A 21,285-nucleotide genomic window follows, 5' to 3' on the forward strand; every position below is an offset into this window, starting at 1 on the left:
AGATTCTAGCAGTACGCAAAACGAGGGACCCGAGGTTGGGCGAGATGCCAGGTTATCTTGTATTTGATAAAATAAACTTGTTAAAATAGAGTCAACCTCAAAAAGATAGCTGATGGAAGGATGCAAGAATTATCTCAGGGTGGAAGATCAAATCAATAGGACAGTAAGGGTGGGACTCACCGCCAAATTGCTTTTTCCAGTTGCAGGGGATCTTACATCTCTGGGTCTTCATGGTTTGTTTACACTCAGCTCCGGTACGGGTGCCCTCACGGGTGCCCAGCCCACAGTCCCCACTGGTGGGTACACACACACTCCACTGCCATTCTCCACAGTCAGACTTCTTCACCTTCTTTTCTGAAAGGGAAGAAGGAAAAATTATCAACACTCAGAAAACTCTTTAACTCCTGGATAAAACCAAGTTCATTCCTGAGCTCCTTAACTGTATGATCTGTGATTTTACCTCTCTCTTCAGTGTCTAGGACAGAGTAGGAACTCGGTATGTGTTAGTTGAATGAATGACTGAATCAACCAATGACCAGGAGAAGTCAGAAAGAAAACTAGGGAGCTAGAACTAATATTGATTTAATTCTTACTATGTGCCAGGGACTGCACTAAGTGGTTTACTGACACCTCCTTTTGGAAGCAAATGTTGCTGAAAAAGAGAAGATGATCAAAGTCAAGTTAAATCTAAAAAATAGGAAAATAGTCTATGAAAATTAATGGTTGTCAGATTAGTCATTCCAATGTATGTCAATGCTTCTTTCTCTGTTTTATAGATGGAGTGGTGGTTGTGGTTTAGTCACTAAGTTGTGTCCAACTCTTGCACCCTCACAGGCCTGCCAGGCTCCTGTCTATGGGATTCTCCAGGCAAGAATACTGGAGTGGGTTGCCATTTCCTTCTCCATGGGATCTTCCTGACCCAGGGATCAAAACCAGGTCTCCTGTATTGCAGGCAGATTCTTTACCAACTGAGCTATGAGGGAAGCCCATAGACAGAGTAACATAAACTAAATGTGGTAGACCACAGACGTAACAGACTCTCAGCTCCACAGCCAACTTATGACATTGCAAGTGACATGGGAAAGGTGCTTTATTCCTGCTAAGATTCAGTTTCCTCCTTTGTTCATGAGATAAAACAAAATTTGCTTCCAGGACTCTTTTCGAAGAAGAATATCAACATAAATTAAGCATTTGATTGCCAACCAATTTAATAATTATTATATTAATAATAATTATTATTATTATTATTTCAATTAATAGTTAATGGTCACCATCTATATTTCAGGACTTAGAGTGGGGAGATGGGATAAGAGGGGATGCCACTTAGGTGTTCCTCTAAATACTTGGAAGAAAGGAAAGTGGGAAGAAAGGGAAAGAAGGAAAAAAGTGGGGGAAGGAAGGCAAAAAGACAAAAAAGCAAGTAGCTGGATTAGATAGACATTAATCAATGAAGACTTTTGTTCATAACCATATTGCTCACCTGGTTTCTCTTTCTTTCCTGCTTCAACAGTGTCCACAGCTGCCAAGATGAAAATAAATGCCAAGAAGGCAGCTGCAAATTTTCGACGTTGCTGCAGGTACTGTGGAGTCTGCATTCTAAGAATAAACAGAGAAATGGAGAAGGTGGTGTCAACCTAAGTCAAAGAAAGCTCGCTGAACTTCTTGATGAAGGACTCCAGTTTCCATTTCTGAAATATCAGATTTTAGGAAGATTTATATCATTTATATGGAGCAGAGTTCAATCTTTTCTCCAACAGCCACTGAAGTAAGTGCTCTTCTGCAATCAGGCATGTATTCACTGATAAAATACAACAGTCCTTCACATAAGATTTCACACAACCATTTGCTAAGTATGACTCAAGAGCAATGGAAGCAAAAGAATTTTGATGGTATGCATTGGAACAGACTCCTACAGTAAGTCCTACTGATAGTGACACTTGTAATGGCAATGACTGTAGTTATCCTTATAACTCCTGATGATTCCTAAAAACAACCATGATGTCTTCGTCCATGCATATAATGTGAGTGGACACAACGAATAGTTTAGCTGCGCAAGTATATGTTTGGTGTTATCTTCAGATGCATCCGTAATGATCAATACCTCTCATTTTGTTTTATCATTTCCATGATCACGATTGTCTTATCATCATAGTTGTGTTATTCATTGATCCACTGAAAAGTGAAGCCCAAAACAGAAGTAGAGCTAACATACCTTCAATATACAGCAAAAACACTTCTAAACTCAAATGTACTGAAAATCCTCTAAATTCTAGAATGGAGTAAAGGGTTTACATTTACTCATAATTTGAAATCTCCACATTTGATATCAATAAAAAAATATCCCAGGACAGCATTAGCAAGACTGCCCTAGAACTTGAAGTCACTTGTGACAGCGTGTCAACATGATCACCTTGCCAAGCATACTGGGGAAGGCGCCAGGACAAGTGCCAGGACAGCCCACTTCTTGAAGCTATACCAAGTCATTGGCTGCAGTAACTCACCTGGTAGTCATTGGTCTCCATCTAGTATGTTCCTGATATTCTATACTTCATATAAAAATGATAGTAATGGCATTGGCTCATCAACTCAGAATTTTTCTTCCAGAAGTGTAGACTGTTTACATGATTTTACATTCTCATGAATGTAAACAATAAAACTTCACATATATAAGGGACTAAGATCACTCTGTTCTGTAATTTCCTTTCCTCATTCAAGCCTATCTATAAAATGATATCCTTGTCAGTGAATTTTTCTCCCTTTCTGTAACACTGGAAATGTCCATTTTACTGCTTTTTAATTAATGACTTTGGATTCCATTATTTGGATGAATATTTCATATTCATCAGTTAAAGTTAACATTTTGATCATTTGGTCCTTTCCCTGGATCATAAGTCCTAATTAGCAACTCAGCATCTCCATCACTTTCTAAAATCTAAAATTACATGTTTTTACTTTCTCTAAATGTATATATATATATATATATATATATATATATTTTTTTTTTTTTTTTAGAAAGTGAAGAAGACCTGAAGAGCCTCTTGATGAAAGCGAAAGAGGAGAGTGAAAAAGTTGACATAAAGCTCAACATTCAGAAAATGAAGATCATGGGATCCGGTACCATCACTTCATAGCAAATAGATGGGGAAACAGTGGAAACAGTGGCAGACTTTATTTTGGGGGGCTCCAAAATCACTGCAGATGGTGACTGCAGCCATGAAATTAAAAGGCGCTTACTCCTTGGAAGAAAAGTTATGACCAACCTAGAGAGCATATTAAAAAGCAGAGATATTACTTTGCCAACAAATGTCCATCTAGTCAAGGCTATGGTTTTTCCAGTAGTTATGTATGGATGTGATAGTTGGACTATAAATGAAACTGAGTCCGAATTGATGCTTTTGAACTGTGGTGTTGGAGAAGAGTCCCTTGGACTGCAAGGATATCCAACCAGTCATTCCTAAAGGAAGTCAGTCCTGAATATTCATTGGAAGGACTGATGCTGAAGCTGAAACTCCAATACTTTGGCCACCTGATGCGAAGAGCCAGCTCATTGGAAAAGACCCTGATGCTGGGAAAGATTGAAGGCAGGAGGAAAAGGGGACGGCAGAGGATGAGATGGTTGGATGGCATCACCGACTCAATGGACATGAGTTTGAGTAAACTCTGGGAGTTCATGGACAGGGAGGCATGGTGTGCTATAGTCCATGGGGTCGCAAAGAGTTGGACATGACTGAGTGACTGAACTGAACTGAATTGAATGTAAATTTTTATAATTATACATCACTGATGATCAAACAGACAAGTTGTTACTGATTATGACACTTGTCCTATGACTTTCGTTGGACATGAATTGTCTGAGAAGTGAGTCTAGATATACTGGTTGGCGAGTCCTCTCAGAGCTGAGTACCCTGGTGCATCTACACAATACATTTAATACATGTCCACAAGCACCTATAATTATGAGATGTAGCAATGGCACCCCACTCCAGTACTCTTGCCTGGAAAATCCCATGGATGGAGGAGCCTGGTGGGCTGCAGTCCATGGGGTCGCTGAGAGTCGAACACGACTGAGCAACCTCACTTTCACTCTTCACTTTCATGCATTGGAGAAGGAAATGGCAACCCACCAGTATTCTTGCCTGGAGACTCCCAGGGATGGGGGAGCCTGGTGGGCTGCCGTCTATGGGGTCGCACAGAGTCGGACACGACTGAAGCAACTTAGCAGCAGCAACATGAACCTAAGTGAAGGTCTTCTGGTGTTTTCTCCAAAGGCAGTCCAAGAACATACTCTCAGTGACTAACCACTTCGGAGGCTGAAACTTCTCATTTGAATCTTCTTAGAGGGTAAGTTAACTTTCAAGTTGTAATGGATTTCTTTGTATGTTGTAATACACCTTTTTGTTTCATAATTGCCTGTGAATACTTGAATTAGATTATTGCGTTTTTGTTGTTCAGTCTCTAAGTTGTATCCTACTCTTTGTGACCCCATGGTCTGCAGTGTACCAGGCTTTGCTGTCCTTCATTATCTCCCACAGTTTGCTCAAACTCGTGTCCTTTGAGTCACTGATGCCATCCAACCATCTCATCCTCTGCTGCCCCCTTCTCCTCCTGCCTTCATTCTTTCCCAGCATCAAGGTATTTTCCAATGAGTTGGCTCTTCACATCAGGTGGCCAAAGTACTGGAGCTTCAGGTTCAGCATCAGTCCTTCCAATGAATATTCAGGGTCGATTTCCTTTAGAATTGACTGGTTGGATCTCCTTGCAGTCCAAGGGACTCTCAAGAGTCTTCTCCAGCACCCCAGTTCAAAAACATCAATTCTTCGGCACTCAGCCTTCTTTATAGTCCAGCTTTCACATGCATACATGATACTGGAAAAACACATAGCTTTGACTATATGGACCTTTGTTGGCAAAGCGATGTCTCTGCTTTTTAATGTGCTGCCTAGGTTTGTCATAGCTTTTCTTTCAAAGAGCAAGTGTCATTTAATTTCATGAGTGCAGTCACCATCTGCAGTAATTCTGGAACCCAAAAAAATAAAATTTGTCACTGCTCCCACTTTTTCCCATCTATTTGCTATGAAGTGATGGGGCCAGATGCCATGATCTTGGTTTTTTGAATGTTGAGTTTTAAGCCAGATTTTTCACTCTCCTCTTTCACTGTCATCAAGAGGTTCTTTAGTTAAAATGGATTTAAGGTTGCTGGGAGAAATATCAACAGCCTCAGATATGCAGATGATACCACTCTAATGGCAGGAAAGTGAGAATTCAGAAATTTCCACTGTGAGAGCACAGCTATTGAGAGAATTTTCTGACCAAGCAAAAGAGTGATGCTTGAAGAGCCACGTATCATACACAGTGGAAAGAGAGGTCACTGAGAAAACATGGACACTTAGCAGAAATAGAACTCTTTCAGAAATAACACACACACACAGAGTTATTAATAGAAAGATGCTATTGCGGCTATTTTAGCCTCAGCATTTCTAGTTTGACATTGCTAACCTTACTTTTATAATTATTTTCAAAAAGCTTTCTCTCAATCAAGTGCAATTCACTTAATTTCAAGGGAAAAAATCCCACAGAGGCCAGAATTTTCTGAACAAATGTTCAAACATCATCTATTAAACAGGGATCATAATAGAATCATCTATTAAACAGGGGTCTTACCTGTAGTGGTAGCAGAGAGGAAGAAAGGAGAGAGGAACTGGGATGAGAGTTAGAGTTAATAGAAAAAAGTAAACTCTGTTTATATTGTTTCCCTTATGAATTCAGAAAAATTTGGAATCTTAATTAGTGGGCAAATGGTTAATTTCAGCTTTTAGATGTTCTAAAGAAAATGCACACAGTTCCATATGTACAGGGAAAGTGTGTAACATTTGTGATCAGCAATAGGTTTGAGTTTTCAACTTATCTTTTCCCCTTCCTCCTGTTTTGCCTGCCATTCTGCTTAAGCCTCTGTTTTGGTAGCTTTAGATTCTTCTGGGTAGAGCAAAGGAAACAATTATTTTTAAAAAGAGAGTAAAGGAGTTTAGGAAAGAGATGAGTCAAATTATTAAAAAAAAAAAAAAAAAGTAGCATGCAGTGTTAAGAACTTGAGTACCTGAATGTGTGTAGATAAGAGTTTCCCTTGCTTGTGGTAATTGTTGGTTGTTTATTTGTCCTTAGCATCAAACAAAGGCAGAAGTATCTCCATATGGTGTATCCCTGCCGCTCTCCAACACACGGTAGATGAGCACAGAGGCAAGAACACTGACTTAAGGAAGCAGTCAGGGTCGGGACCTACTTTTCGAATGGAGGGAACTAAAACAATGGCAGAATAAGGCTTGCTAAGTCAGCTCAGTTCTTTTGAATAATTTTCTTATTTTCACTCCTTCTACTGCCAACTTTTGCTGTCCTTACTCTGACAGATTTAATTTCATGGGGCTTAACAGTTAACTAGAAGACTACCCTAGATGCCTGGTGTCTGGAAATTACTGTTGCATTATCTCAATCACTAAGAAGTATGAATGAAGCTCAAGAATGAAACGAAATCAGTTAAAGAAACCAACGAGGGAGGAAAGTGTTAATAGATTAAATCCCGGTCATTTCTATAGAAAAATCACTGGTGAGAAGGAAAAGTATTAGTATTTGAATAGGATCTAACATTTTAAAGATGACTAACATCTGGTGTAAACATAAGACAAGGATGCTGGAATCTGTCTCTTGTGATTTGTTTTGAATGACTAATATAGGATTTAGAGGCAGAAGCTTTGGTTTAAACTTCAGCTCTACCGTATAATTTTTGGAATGTTCATGGGCAAATCACAACCATTTAAACTGCTGTTTTGACATCTACAAAGTGGGTGTGATTATAATAACTTGAGAGGTTTGTTGTGAAAATGCAGGATGCAAACTCAGAGCTAACATAGAATATCAAGAAATATTTGTTGTGGAAACTAAGATGTAGACATAGAGCTAACCCAGATTATCAAGAAATATATTATTAGTTGCTGAATAAAGTTAGTTCACCCCTACACTCATATTACTTATTAAAAGGAAGTACTTCTATTTATTAAGAAATAATGAGCATGATACTTATAGCTGTCTAATCTTATCTAAAATCAAAGGATAAAAATTAAAAAAAAAACAGAGATATGATTTAATTAATGCCAACTAAAGACTTTCAGCTTTATTAGGATACAAATTTGTTCAGGCTTTTGACTTCTTAAAAGGTTAAAATAAACTCAAGGACCTTTATTCCTAGTATTTCTTTGGAGTTCACTAAAGTATAGAGGCTCCATGTTGAGAACTAATGAAACTGTTATGCAATTTAACATGTATAAAATGAAAAAAAATATAACTTTGCAACTGCGTATTTTACCTCTTGTGTGGTGAAACTATTCTACTGCCCTCCTTTTCTTCAAATACCTGAGATAGGGCCCCAGCACAAAGTTGCCACTTAGTAAATTTTTTGCTAGCAAAAAAATATAGCTAAAACATGGCATCGAATAGAGGAATTAGTATTCATGCTAAAATGATGCCTCAGCTCTTTGTCTATGCCATGTCAATAAGATTCACTGAAAAAACTGAGCTAGAAACAACCAGAATCTAAAGCAGTTTCATACATACAAGAGCAGTCTATGAACAATTTGTAATACATCAAATATTACACATCACCAAACCTTTCTAGATATTTTGCGATCTATACTTCTAAAGCTCTGCGAAATAGTAATTTTTTTTTCCTTTTTATAGGCCACTTTTATTTTCTTTAACCCTTTTTCAAGTCATAATCCTAGAATTGATTTATTTTCAAATGGTTGATCATTGCCTTAGATTTCTAAAGTCTCATATAAATAACCATTATGTTTACAATGGAATCTTTTGCTAAACCAGCCTTTCACTTTGACCTTGTTAAGCTGCCTTATTTAAACACTAAGCCTTGAAAAGAATGTGTCCCAAGCACGACCTCAGATACACTCTACTCACAGCCCATAAATGAATTCAACCGTGTTCCATCTTTGATTTTAAGTAAGTACATATCCATCAGATTGATAGTATGGCATTTGTTTAATTTTGTATAACACAATAAAAATGGGTAGCTTTCAGGCTGAACTATTTTCACAGCATAATGGCACCTGCTGGAGAAATGTGATATTTTAGGACATTTTCTTTGGGTATTTATTCAACGATTTTTAGGGTACCTACTGAGGGCTAGATATCTACTAGGCATAAGAACATGATAAAAGAATATGATTCAGCCCCTCCCCCAAAAGAATTCTGTGTAACTGGGAAAAAAACGTGAGAAATGAGTGACATGATTCACTATCAATATTCAATATCATGAAGCACTTTTACACACAGTGCTATTTGAGTACCTAGGCCCAAGTGAAAATCTTGCCCAGCAAGGGTGAGTGAGGTAGAGGGTTGTGGTATATTTTATCAGATTAAAAAAAAAATAGTTGAAGTCTTCTAAATAAAGAAATGAGGGAAGGAAGGGAACTTCAGGCAAACGGGATCAAATAAATGAATGTGTGGAGACGATGTATATAATATATTCAGTGACAGAATGTGATTAGAATAGAGTATACAGTGCCAACTAACAGTGGGTGGACCTCAAAAGGAGGAGAGGAAATGAGTTAATCGTGAAAACTGTGAGGGAGAAAGACAGAGTTATTAACTGCTCAGGAAAAGAGAGGCAAGGGGAAGTCAGGGAGAGAGGAATGCTGTATGCTGTGCTAAGTCACTTCAGCCGTGTCCAACTCTCTGTGACCCCATGGACTGTAGCCCACCAAGTTCTTCTGTCCATGGGATTCTCCAGGCAAGAATACTGGAGTGGATTGCCATGCCCTTCTCCAAGGGATCGTCCCGACTCAGGGATGAAACCCTCCTCTCTTATGTCTCCTGCATTGGCGGGTTGGCTCTTTATCACTAGCGCCATCTGGGAAGCCCACATGCTGTATAAACATAACTAAAACCCTAAGTTACCACGAAAGGGGCAGCCACCATACTCAACCGTTCATCTCGATATCCTTTATGTCGTATGTTTGTTTCTCTTTTGGCTTCCTTATTATTTTTGTTTACCCATGTTGTGGATGTTCTATGTACTTTGGTTCATTTTGAGGTATTTATTACCAAAGTACTTATAATGCTTATAGTACTTGGGAGTCAGGAACAAGCTCCAAGACTCAAAAACTTCACACACACACACACATTTAAAAATCTCTTCTGATTTTCATTAGAAAAATAAAGTTGGGCTAAACAATGATTTTTAGAGAACTGGTGTTTCCAGGGAGAGGTCAAGAGCTGCTGCCAGGCATGAAAGAAACCTGAGATGGTATTGAGAGTCACACTGTATCTCCCACCCTTATCTCAGCTTCACCTGCAGCAACTTCTCTTTCACAACTTTCCTTGTAAGGTTTCATTTATCAAGAAAGAAAAATGTATTTACTTTTTAAAATCTGATACTACTATTTGTTCTTTTTTTAAATTAATTTTATTTATTTTTGGCTTCACACGGGCTTTCTCTTGTTGCAGTGCACAGGTTTCTCATTGCAGTGGCTTCTTTCTTGCAGAGCACGGGCTCTAGGGTGCGTGGGCTTCAGTCATTGCCGTGCACGGGTTTACTTGCCCTGCAGCATGTGGAATCTTCCTGGACCAGTGATCAAACCCACGTCCCCTGCACTGGCAGCTTCTCAACCACTGGACCACCAGGGAAATCCAGAAAAAATGCATTTAAGAGTCACTGGTCTGGCCATTCTTAAGGTCAGTAGGGGATATGATATTATAAAACAATATTTTTTTCAAAAGTAGAAATGTGAAAATGTCTCAAGTAGTTAATATGAAATATATTTGCGTATGCAAAATGCTTTGTTTTGGGTAGCAAAAACAGGAACTTCACAAGTGTATATTTTAACTATCCCATACTTTAATGTTTGACATGATTATGTCTTCTTATCAAGGATCAAACACAGTATAATAAGTATGACTACAATTATGAGGAAAATAAGACAGTAAATCATGAGGCATTAAAAACTAATTTTTTAATATATGGAAAAAGAAGAGGATTTGGAATCAGCCAGAATTCTTCCATATAAGCTTTGTCACTTATATCTGTGATGTGAACAAAGCAGTCATTCCCTTTTATTCTCAATATCCTCTGTGGTAGAGAAATTTGAAGTTTTATCATGCAGACTCCCAGTGTTTTTAAAGATTACAATGAGATAACAGATATGAAATACCTGGCATCTTGACAGGCACATGTTAGGTTCTCCATCAGTAGCTCCATCAAGAGCTACCCCTGTAGCTCTTAGAGGAAGAAAGTGAGCGGTGGAGGCCCCCAGAAGTAGGTTCATAAAGAGGGTGGCAATACCTCCTTTTAAAGTAGTTTGAATTTTGATAAGAAAATGAGTTTTCTGGAATGAAAAGCATTTTGGATGGAAGAAACATAATCCCTGATGACTCAGCAGTAAAGAATTCACTTGTAATTCAGGGGACGGCTTGATCCCTGGGTTGGGAAGATCCCCTGTAGAAGGAAATGGCAACCCACTCCAGTATTCTTGCCTGGAAAATCCCATGGATGAGGAGACTGGAGGGCTACAGTCCATGGAGTCACAAAAAGCTGGACACAACTGAGCAACTAGACAACACTGGGTAAATGGAAGAAATTTTAAGGTGAGAAATCAAGAGACTAATTTGAAGTAAATAGTTTGGTTTGGTGGTAAAAGAAGAAAGTGTGATATTGAAAAGTTGGAGCCATAGCAGGTAGATCGTTGAAATCACAATCATTATCAGTGAATATTCAGTGACCACACACTATGTGAAAAATAATGGGCTAGGCACAGATATAAATTATATTTGATCTCACAAACTCTCCAAATGACAAACGTTTTATGGAGCCAAAGACACACTAAGAGTATATGCCATATTTTGTGGTGGAAGATATAAAAATGTTGCAACTGAAACAAACATATTTTTGATGAAAGAAATGTCTAATATTCTTGCTAAGATTTCTTCTGCAAAGTTTAAAGAGTATCAATTTTAGGCAGTAAAAATCAAAAGAAAGCTGTGGGTACTGGCAAACAATTTGTTTCTCAAAGCAAGAGTCAATAGTGTTAACAAATCATGGATAAATGCCCCATGTTGACTGAAGACACAGTCCATACTCCTTCAGACTAGCTCAGTAAGAAACACTTTTTAAAAAATACGTGGATCTTAACATCAAATGAAAACATATTTCCTTCAAGATTACCACCTTCTCATACTCTTTTAAACAACTGGATACAACTTGATCAACTACTGAGTTCAAATGGCATCTCGTTAATAACTAGCAGCTGTATTTGTTGAGATGAAGTGACCCAATCAAAAATATAATTAACAAAACAGCATGCAAATTTTCATGTTCACTAACATACTGCTCGAAGGACATGAGTTTGAGCAAGCTCCGGGAGTTGGTGATGGACAAGGAGATCTGTGTACTGTAATCTATGGGGTCATAAAAAGTTGGACACGACTGAGTGACTGAACTGAACTGAACATTCTGCTAAGCATTAGGAGAGTATTTCACATCATTTTGTATTTTGGTGGGGGGGGGGGGGGACTAAAGAATAAATATTTTATGGCTGTGTGAGGCAGAGACTCAGCAGAAGAGCCATCAGGATCAATTCAGAGAAGTCCTACATCTGCCACAAAGGTCAGACAAGTAATGAAAACGGCACACCTGGCAAGTGAGACTTTCTTTTTTCTTTTTTTTTTTGATAATTTTGAAAAGGGATCTAAATTTGTTGATTGGTCTGTTGCAGACTTAGCTTGGACCAGAAAAGGAACTGAGTATTACTTTTTCACCACAAGGAAATCACAGAAAATCTCAACCAGTAAATCTTGAATGTATCTGAGAGATTATATCAGGTCTCTTAATTTGATACCTAGAATTACCAAAGAACCATCCAGAAATAGGTTTCTTTGGGGGTAATTCAATGGACAATAAATGAACTCTGTAATGTTACAGGATACCAGATCAATATACTAATACCAATTACATAACTATATATATGTAAAATATTTATCTGTCGAAGGATTTCTATCTAGAATGCATAGAGAACATTTACAGATCAGTAATAAGAAAACCCATAAAAATATGAGCAAAAGAACTGCACACTTTCAAAGAAGATACACAAATGGCAAATGAGCACATCAGAAAATGTCCAACATTATCAGGAAACCTCCATGTGATACTACTACACAGCCACTCAACTGACTGAAAGTTAAAGAATAACCATACCAAATGTTAGCAAAGATATACAGGAACTTTAACTCTCATTATCTGTTGGCTGGAACCACTTTGAAAATCATCTTTATAGGTGTGATGGGGGAAATTCAATTATATTGTTTTAAGGATTTTTTACTTACATAAAATGGTGTAATATTCATTTTAAATAGGAAGTTATATGTCAGAGATACATATGACAATTCCTAATGCAACCTCTAAAAGAAATAATTTAAAGAGTAATAATTTAAAAGAGTAAAAAAAGTATAATGCAATGTAAAATAAGGTTTGATTAACCTGAAACAATCAGGTAAGGAGGGACAAAGGAACAAAGAACAAATGGGATAAAAAGAAATAGGAACAAAGTATATGCAAATCAACACATATGAATAACTGCATTAAATAAACAGACAAAATGTATTAAAAACACAATGTCAAGTAAAGAAACAAGCAATATCGAACTGCATGCTATCTATAAAAGATATATTTTAAGTATATTTACATATATATTTAAGTTGAAAGCAAACCAATCATAAAAAAATTCTAGTGTGGCTATAGTAGCGTTAGTCAATGTAGATGTCAAGACAGGAAGAATTAACAAAACAGAAACATCTTATAATTAGAAAAGTATCTATTAATCTAGAAGACATAATACCAAGAGGGTTTACATTTAATAAAATCTCAAAAGACATGAATTACTCAGAACTGGAAAAAAGAAATAGACCAATCCAGAATCAAAGTCTAAGGTTTTTGTTGTTCTGTTCTTAATTTGTGCCCAACTCTTTGCAACCCCATGGACTGCAGCATGCCAGGCCTCCCTATCCTTCAATATCTCCTGGAGTTTGCTCAAATTCATGTCCACTGAGTCAGTGATACTATCTAACCATCTCATTCTCTGCTGCCCTCCAACTCAATGGACATGAATTTGAGCAAACTCCAGGAGATAGTACAGGATAATTGGTATACGTAGAAAAAAATTCAGTATGAATGAACTTGATAACAAAACCTAACAAGGACATTACAAGAAACCTACTAATGACCATACACTCCTAATGAACATAAACATAAAAACATTTCTAAAATATTAGTAAATAAAATCCAGTAACTATAAAACAAAAGCTAGTTAATCATAACTAGTGGTGTTTCTTCCAAGATGCAAGGCTGTTTTAACAGCCAACATATTCACTGCATTGGCAGAATTACAAGAATAATGGAGAAAAATCATGGGGTTAGCTCAATAGATGCCATAAAAAACCTGAATCAAATCCAATACTATTTCCTGATAAAATAATGATGTACTATAATTAAAAATTGCTATAATAGCTTTGTTCTTCTTTTTAATTGGCATAAAAAAGTTACCTGGTTATGTTCAAAGACTTTAAGGAAAGCTATCAGAGGAGACTAATTTTGAGTTTAGTCTCAAATAATATTTTAGGTTAGAGAAAGAAGAACGTCCAGGCAAAGGCCTTCAGGTTTGAATAAGTGTGATATAGTCTAGGAATCAATGATTAATTAAAAATTGCTCAAGCACCACTGAGAAAATTTGAGAAATAGAAAAGAAACTAAGAGATGGAAGAGACTAATCTTGTTGTTTCTTGATTGTCATATGTAAGGGTCACATGAGAAATGCAATGATATTTTACTTTAGAAAATATGGAGCTACGAAGAATTTGGAGTGAAGGAGGACCATGGCCAGCTGTGAATCTGAGAGAGTGCTCAGCAATAGGTTAGCAGAGTGAATGGGGGATGGTGAACCTGGACTCAGGAAGACTTAGAGAAGGCCAGTTCACATAATCCAGGCGGGACACAGAGAAGACTTAAACTGTGGCACTGGAGAGGGGATTGAGAGAAGAAAAAGTAAAGTGGCTATTTTCTACTTTACTAGAAAGATTCTACTAGACTGGCTATTGTGAATAATGTTCTTATGACCATGACAGTTCATTGAGATCTGAAGTTTGATTCTTCTGGATAAATGTCATATGACAGTTCTATTTTAAGTTTTTCTACTAGCCAATTTTTCTGCTTTACTAGAAAAAAGTAAAAAGAGAAAAGAGAAAAAGCTATTTAAGGGGTAAAATGTGTTGGACTTATCACACTGATTGAACATACAACTTATGTAAGGAGAAAGAAGGAGAAATCTAGGACATTTCTCAGTTTCTAATCTTTAATCCAGAAATAGCTACCAACATAGAGAATATGGTTTTCAACAGTTTCCCAAGTAATACACATGATGATCTATGCTAAGGACAGTAGATTCTCAGCAACTGACATGTATTAAATGTCAGAATATATAAAAAAATATTTATATACAATATAGTTTATGAAATATATATTAATATATTAATACTCAGACATCTGAATGTTTAGGTTCTTCTAATATCCTTACTTTTCAGATCATTTTTAAAAAAATTGCTTAAAGACACTTAATGGCTAAGGTTAAGGAAAGGTAGTAAATATTTGTTTGGACATGTTGAGTCTGAGGTACCAGTGGGACATTTGAGTTGAACGAGATAGAAGTTATCAATCTGGAAGAAGAGTTCTGATCTAGAGATGGAAATTAAAGTGAAGTCAGCATATGCTATCTGAGCAAGTAGGGAAACTTGGGACTTCCCAAAGAGACCGTGAGTGAGAAGACAGAGAGTAAGAACTGAGGATGTGCATAAGACGTGAGAATTCTGATGCTTACACAAGTGAGGGGAGGGACTTCCCTGGCGGTCAAGTGGTTAAGACTCGGTGCTTTCACTGCAGGGGGCATGGGTTTGATCCCTGGTCAGGGAACTAAGATCCCACAAGCCTGGCGGTGTGGTCAAATTTTTTTTTTTTTTTAAGTGAATTGGGAGTAGCAACTGAGGAATAAGAGGCAAGCAAAGCAAGCTGAATCATGGAAACCAAGCAAACAGGAAGTTCTGAGAAGTAAGAAATGATGAACAGGGTCAAATTCCAGGGAAAGGTGTCTATAGGAATTAGCAATAAGGAATCACCGGTAACCTTAACATGGTATGTTTTAGTGAAATTGCGAAGCTAAAAAAACCCCAAATAGCTGTTTCTGAACCAATCATTAAATTAACATTGCTTTAGAGACCGTTTCTTGGCCAGTGAGTATCTGTGTGATTTAGCTCAGCGTTATGTTACAAGAGCCTAATAAATATTCAATCTGACATAATGAAAGGCTCTGAGAAGTGCCACAGCATAATGGCAAAGACTGTCCAAGAGTCAAAGGGCCAAGGTGCCTGCTCAGGGAATGCCATGACTCACAAGGGCCGGAAAGACAACGACTCCTGTCAGAGAATCCCATGGGGCTCCTTCAGGTAATTTGGATTACAGAAAGGAATCTTTTACTCATTAAAGAAGAAGACATCACCTCACTGCTTTTGGTTGTGATTCAAAGTGTGCTAGGCACTCAATACTTTGTGTTTTTATAAAGCTCTAAGCCTCTCTTCTGAACCCCTTACTACCCAAAGCACCACTCTGAGACCAGTAGCACCAGCAGCACCTGGGAGCTTCTTAGAAATCCAGACTAGGTCCCCACTCAGAGCTCTGAACTAGAATATTCATTCTAACAAGGTCAAGATCCCTAGGTGATATTGAAAATTTCATAAATACTTCTAAACCATAATATCTTTAGGAATCAAAATTTAAATATTTGCTAATTATTTGGTTACCTATTTAAATTATTTATGGCCCAATTTCTCCCAATAATTTTAAGGTAGCTTTTAAAAAATATACAATCTCGAAGGATTACAAAAGAAAAACAAAGAAAAAGGCAAAGGAAAAATAGAGTAGGGAAATACAGTAGCCATCATGGATTAAAGGGTTTGCTCTGTGCTAAAAGCTTTATCTTTTATCATCCCAACAACATTAGAAATGAGTCAGTATTAGTTCAGTTCTGCAGGTGAGTAATACAGAAATTAGAGAATCTAGATAACTTGCCCAAGATCACACAGTGTTAGAAGTCGAGTGTTTAAGTCAACTTCAATTTTTTAAAAAATGACATTTGAACCTAGATCACCCAAAACCAAATTAAATCTATGTTCTTAACCACAAAGTTGAACAGAGAGGGTAGAATAAAAAATGCCTGTCGTGTACTCTTATATGTTGTTGTTCAGCTGCTCAGTCACGCCCAGCTCTTCGTGACCTCATGGACTGCAGCACGCCAGGCTTTCCTGTCCTTCACCATCCCACAGAGCTTGTTCAAACTCATGTCCATTGAGTCAGTGATGCCATCCAACCATCTCATCCTCTGTTGTCCTCTTCTCCTCCTGCCTTCAATCTTTCCCAGCATCAGAGTTTTTTCTAATGAGTCACCTCTTTGCATCAGGTGGCCAAAGTATGGGAGCTTCAGTTTCAGCATCATTCCTTCCAATGAATATTCAGGATTGATTTTTTTTTTCCTTAAGATTGACTGATTTGATCTCCTTGCATTCCAAGGGACTCTCAAAAGTCTTCCCCAATACCACAGTTCAAAAGCATCAATTCGTCAGTGCTCAGCCTTCTTTATTGTCCAACTCATATACTTACTAATAATTTATTGATACATGGCTTTACACTTTCTAGAAACTGATGTAGAAAGAAAATACAAGAACCACATCCATATTTAATTCTCTGCCCATCAGAATGCTATTTGTACAGTACAGGAGGGCTATCACTACTTTTTAGAGGAGTTATGTGCATGCTCAGACACTTGTCATGTCCGACTCTGTGCAACCCTATGGACTGTAGCCCACCAGGCTCTTCTGTCCATGGGATTCTCCTGGCAGGAATACTGGAGTCGGTTGCCATGCCCTCCTCCAGGGGATCTTCCCTACCCCAGGACTGAACCCACATCTCTTGCATTGCAGGTGGATTCTTTGCTCACTGAGCCACCTGGGAAGCCCCTAGAGGAGCTATAGATCCCTGTAAAAATGTGAATTATGTAAAACCTCTACATTTTCTCACTTTGCAGGAGTTCTTGTATATACTTAGTAACATTCTAAAAATGAATGCTGCTGCTGCTGGTAAGTCACTTCAGTCGTGTCCGACTCTGTGCAACCCCATAGACGGCAGCCTACCAGGCTCTGCTGTCTATGGGGATTCTCCCTGGGATTCTCCAGGCAAGAACACTGGAGTGGGTTACCACTGCCTTCTCCAATGCATGAAATTGAAAAGTGAAAGTGAAGTCGCTCAGTCGTGTCCGACTCTTCATGACCCCATGGACTACAGTCTACCAGGCTCCTCCATCCATGGGACTGACTTGAAGGCAAATAATTTCCAAAAGCAAAATTACAGATATTAATAATTTCACCCCCAAATGTGTATATGGAGATAGATAGATGGATAGATAGATCGATCGATAGAAAGATCTCTGTAGAGAGATACAAATACAGACACATCTTTCACAAAGACACTAGAAACCTTTGTCCTCGGTGTAGGTACCAAAGCAGATGGAGCTGACTGGCTTCAGGGCTCGTAGCTATCTCTTCTCTCTGTAGTTTAGGCCCTATGCTGGGTTAGGATAGAACAGGAAGATCAAACAGCCTGACGGTTATCTTCTCTACATACCCTTCCTCAATCCATGAGTGATGTAAAATCCCTTCCTACACAGTTCCCACACTGGTGGAAGTGTCCAAATGGGTACTAAGCCACTTAAAGGTAAAGATATGGTGTGTGTTTTCTTGGTTTAGCTTGCAAAGGCTGGGTTATTAATGCCTGGTTCCATACCAGGAACAAAGCGCTGGAATAATCAAACAATTGCCCAGGAAGCCATCTGGATTGAAGTTAGTCTCTCCCTCAAGAACGGAAGAGCTGAAACTTGCCAGCTTTGATTTGCACGCCTTTCAGCTACTATTTCCAGCCAATTCAGTTCATACAACTCTAGCTTTCATTTAGAGCTGAGCTCATTGACTAAAAAAATAAAGAAGAATCGGGGGGAAAAAAAAAAATCAAGGAAAGGCTTAATTGATTATGCAGAGTGTTGCTTTGGGAAAGAGGAAAATCTTGTTAGAAGCCTGGCAAACTCACTTCATTAGGGACCTAGTGACATCTTCCAAAACGAGAACATTACATCAGGTCAGTTTACAACAGCGAGAGACCCTGCAGCTTGGTTGGGATACCTCCTCCCCATTCACTCTGTCTGCCTCATTCTTTGCATTCTCCATCATATTTTATCAATGGTGAAAAGTTCGCTACTAAAAAATATGCTGAAAGAGATGTAACATTGCAAACGAAAAACATTAAAATCAAGGATTGTGATTCTGCTCACTCGCCTTGTCCTCTAAAAGCCCACTTTCTGTTCCTGCTTACATGGTTATTTTCACCTCATTCCAACATCCTCCCCTCTCACACACATGGCGCCCTCCACTCAATCTTCCTTCATCCGACGATTCACTGAAAGCACTGTTGGTAAAGGAATGTGGGCCTGAGTACCAGATCTTATGCGGCTGCATGAGAATCAGTTGCTTCCTGTCCCTTCAGAGATCCTGTGAAGTCCTTCAGAGATCCTGTGAAGTCCTTCAGAGATCCTGTGAAGTCCTTCTGCGCGGTTTCCACGTCCAAGAAGGAAGCTGATGATTTTTCTCTCCCCCTTTTTTTGGAAGCATCAAATGCCCCATTTACTGAACTCCCTCCTCTCTAGAAATAATTAGCCTGAGGGCCAAAACTACCATTGGAATTTATAAAAGAGTAATGAGATCAAAATGGTTCCTTCACGCCAAATAAACCTTATTTAGTTGTGTGAGAAAGTGGCAAACCATAGTGATCTGATGGCCATAGAGTAGCTCGGTTTCAGGAAATTCTGACACGTATTTGGAAAACACACCTCTTGAGTAAGACAGTGAAGTTCCAGTCAGACAATAACACTGTGAGGTGGATACAACGTGAGATGGTTCTACCACAGAGTACTTATATAGAAAGGGGAAAAAAAAATCTAAAATCAGTCATTTAATCTCTGTCTCAAAAAGCAAGAAAAAAGTTCAAATCCAAATTAAATACAGGTAGGAAAGTAACAAGTACATTTCTATTTTTAAGAAGCTCAGATAGAAACTCTTCCTTATACGAGCTGGAGTCTATCCACTGTAAATTTTATTTAATTTTTCTCAGAGGTAAATGAGCTGATTTCTTGACAACTCTTACATAGACAATAAGAGACAAAGTTAGCACTGATTATAGTTATGTCTAACATCACGATGACAGCAGGGAACAACACAAATAGATTATTGCCTTGCAGTTGCAAGTTTTGACTAAATTTACTGTAGTTGCTAACCAAAGCATGAGCTTCCCAGTAAAAAATCCCCCTAAAATGCTGGAGACACAGGAGACGTAGGTTTGATCCCTGGGTTGGGAAGATCCCCTGGAAGAGGACATGGCAACCCTCCACTCCAGTATTCTTGCCTGGAAAATCCTATGCACAGAGAAGCCTGGTGGGCTACAGTCTATAAGGGTTGCAAAGAGCTGAATGTGTCTGAAGCAACGGAGCACTAACCTAGGTCATATTATTTAAGCCATACAATAACATCTTGCTTTATTGGCAAATAAATCCAGCCATTTTATGTATCTAAAACCTGTGTTCTATGTACCTTTTGATCTCTATACTTAGTAATTATGTAGGTACTTGGCACATATTTACTGAATGAATGAATAAAATTTAAAACTGACCAGCCAAACCCAATGAAACAGTGTCACAGGGTTGATACCCTTAGGAGATACATCATTATCTTTTGAATTTTATATATAATTCTGCAGGTTTGGCTATCTGCTTTTCAAGTCTGTGGTAAATTAGAAGAAAGATAATAAATGCTGCCTCTAAATATATCATTATCAGCATAAAGATACAGGAAAATATGGGGAAATTGTTTAAAAACTCAAAGGCACATATGAGTCATTTGGATTGAGTCAAGTAGTCCCCCCAACAACTCAGTTTTCCCTGATTGGAGCCCCCAGATGTCATAGTATTGACATCTGCTAGAGAGCTAAGATCATCAGTGACTGAGTGACTTGCACTTTATGATTATACAGCGGAGGTGATGAACAGAAGATTCGAGGGATTCGATCTGGCAAACAGAGTGCCTGAGGAACTATGGACAGAGATTGATACATTGTATAGGAGGCAGTCACCAAAACCACCTCAAAGGAAAAGAAATGCAAGAAGTCTAAGTGGTTGTCTGAGGAGGCTTTACAATAATTGAGGAAAGCAGGAGTCAAAGGCAAGAGAGAAAGGGAAAGATATACCCAAAATGCAGAGTTCCAGAGAACTGCAAGGAGAGATAAGAAGGCCTTCTTAAGTGAACAAAGTAAGAAACAGGAAAACAACAGAATGGGAAAGACTGGAGATCTCTTCAAGAAAATTGGAGATACCAAGGGAACACATGCAAGGATGGGCGTGACGAAAAACAGAAACAGTAAGGACCTAACAGAAGCAGAAGATATTAAGAAGAAGTGGCAAGAAGATGATGAACTATACGAAAAAGGTCTTAATGACCTGGATAACCACAATACTGTGGTCACTCACCTATAGCCAGATATCCTGGAGTATGAAGTCAAGTTGGCCTTAGGAAGCATTACTACAAACAAAACTAGTGGAGGTGATGGAATTCCAATTGAGCTATTTGAAATACTGTTGATGCTGTTAAAGTGCCGCACTGAATATGTCAGCAAATTTGGAGAACTTTAGTGGCCACACAACTGGAAAAGGTCAGTTTTCATCCAATCCCTAAAAAGGACAATGCCAAAAAATATTCAAACTACCATACAATTGTACTCATTCCATATGTTAGTAAAGTTATGCTCAAAGTCCTTCAAGCTAGGCTTCAACAGTACATGAATTGAGAACTTCCAGAACCAGAGATCAAACTGACATTCGTTGGATCATGGAAAAAGCAAAGGAGATCCAGAAAAACAACTGCTTTATTGACTACTGTAAAGCCTTTGGCTGTGTGGATCACAACAAACTATGGAAAATTCTTAAAGAGATGGGAATACCAGAACACCTTACTCGTATTCTAAGAAATCTGAATGAGGGGCAAGAAGCAACATTTAGAACCGGACATGGAATGACTGATTGGTTCAAAATTGGGAAA

At 38.2% G+C, this 21,285-nt stretch overlaps 1 protein-coding gene across 1 annotated transcript in view; it reads right to left on the minus strand.

The window, feature by feature from the left end:
* Positions 1-21,285, minus strand: part of PTN (pleiotrophin) — a 105,503-nt gene that overhangs the window by 24,770 nt on the left and 59,448 nt on the right. The window contains exons 2-3 of the mRNA XM_052639067.1: positions 1,481-1,596; positions 181-354 (exon numbers count right to left, since the gene is read on the minus strand). Coding sequence (XP_052495027.1) covers positions 181-354; positions 1,481-1,595 — 289 coding nt within the window. The 5' untranslated portion in view covers position 1,596. The remainder of the gene's footprint in view (positions 1-180; positions 355-1,480; positions 1,597-21,285) is intronic.

This window comes from Budorcas taxicolor, chromosome 4 (genome assembly GCF_023091745.1).
Source record: "Budorcas taxicolor isolate Tak-1 chromosome 4, Takin1.1, whole genome shotgun sequence".
NCBI classification, from domain to species: Eukaryota; Metazoa; Chordata; class Mammalia; order Artiodactyla; family Bovidae; genus Budorcas; species Budorcas taxicolor.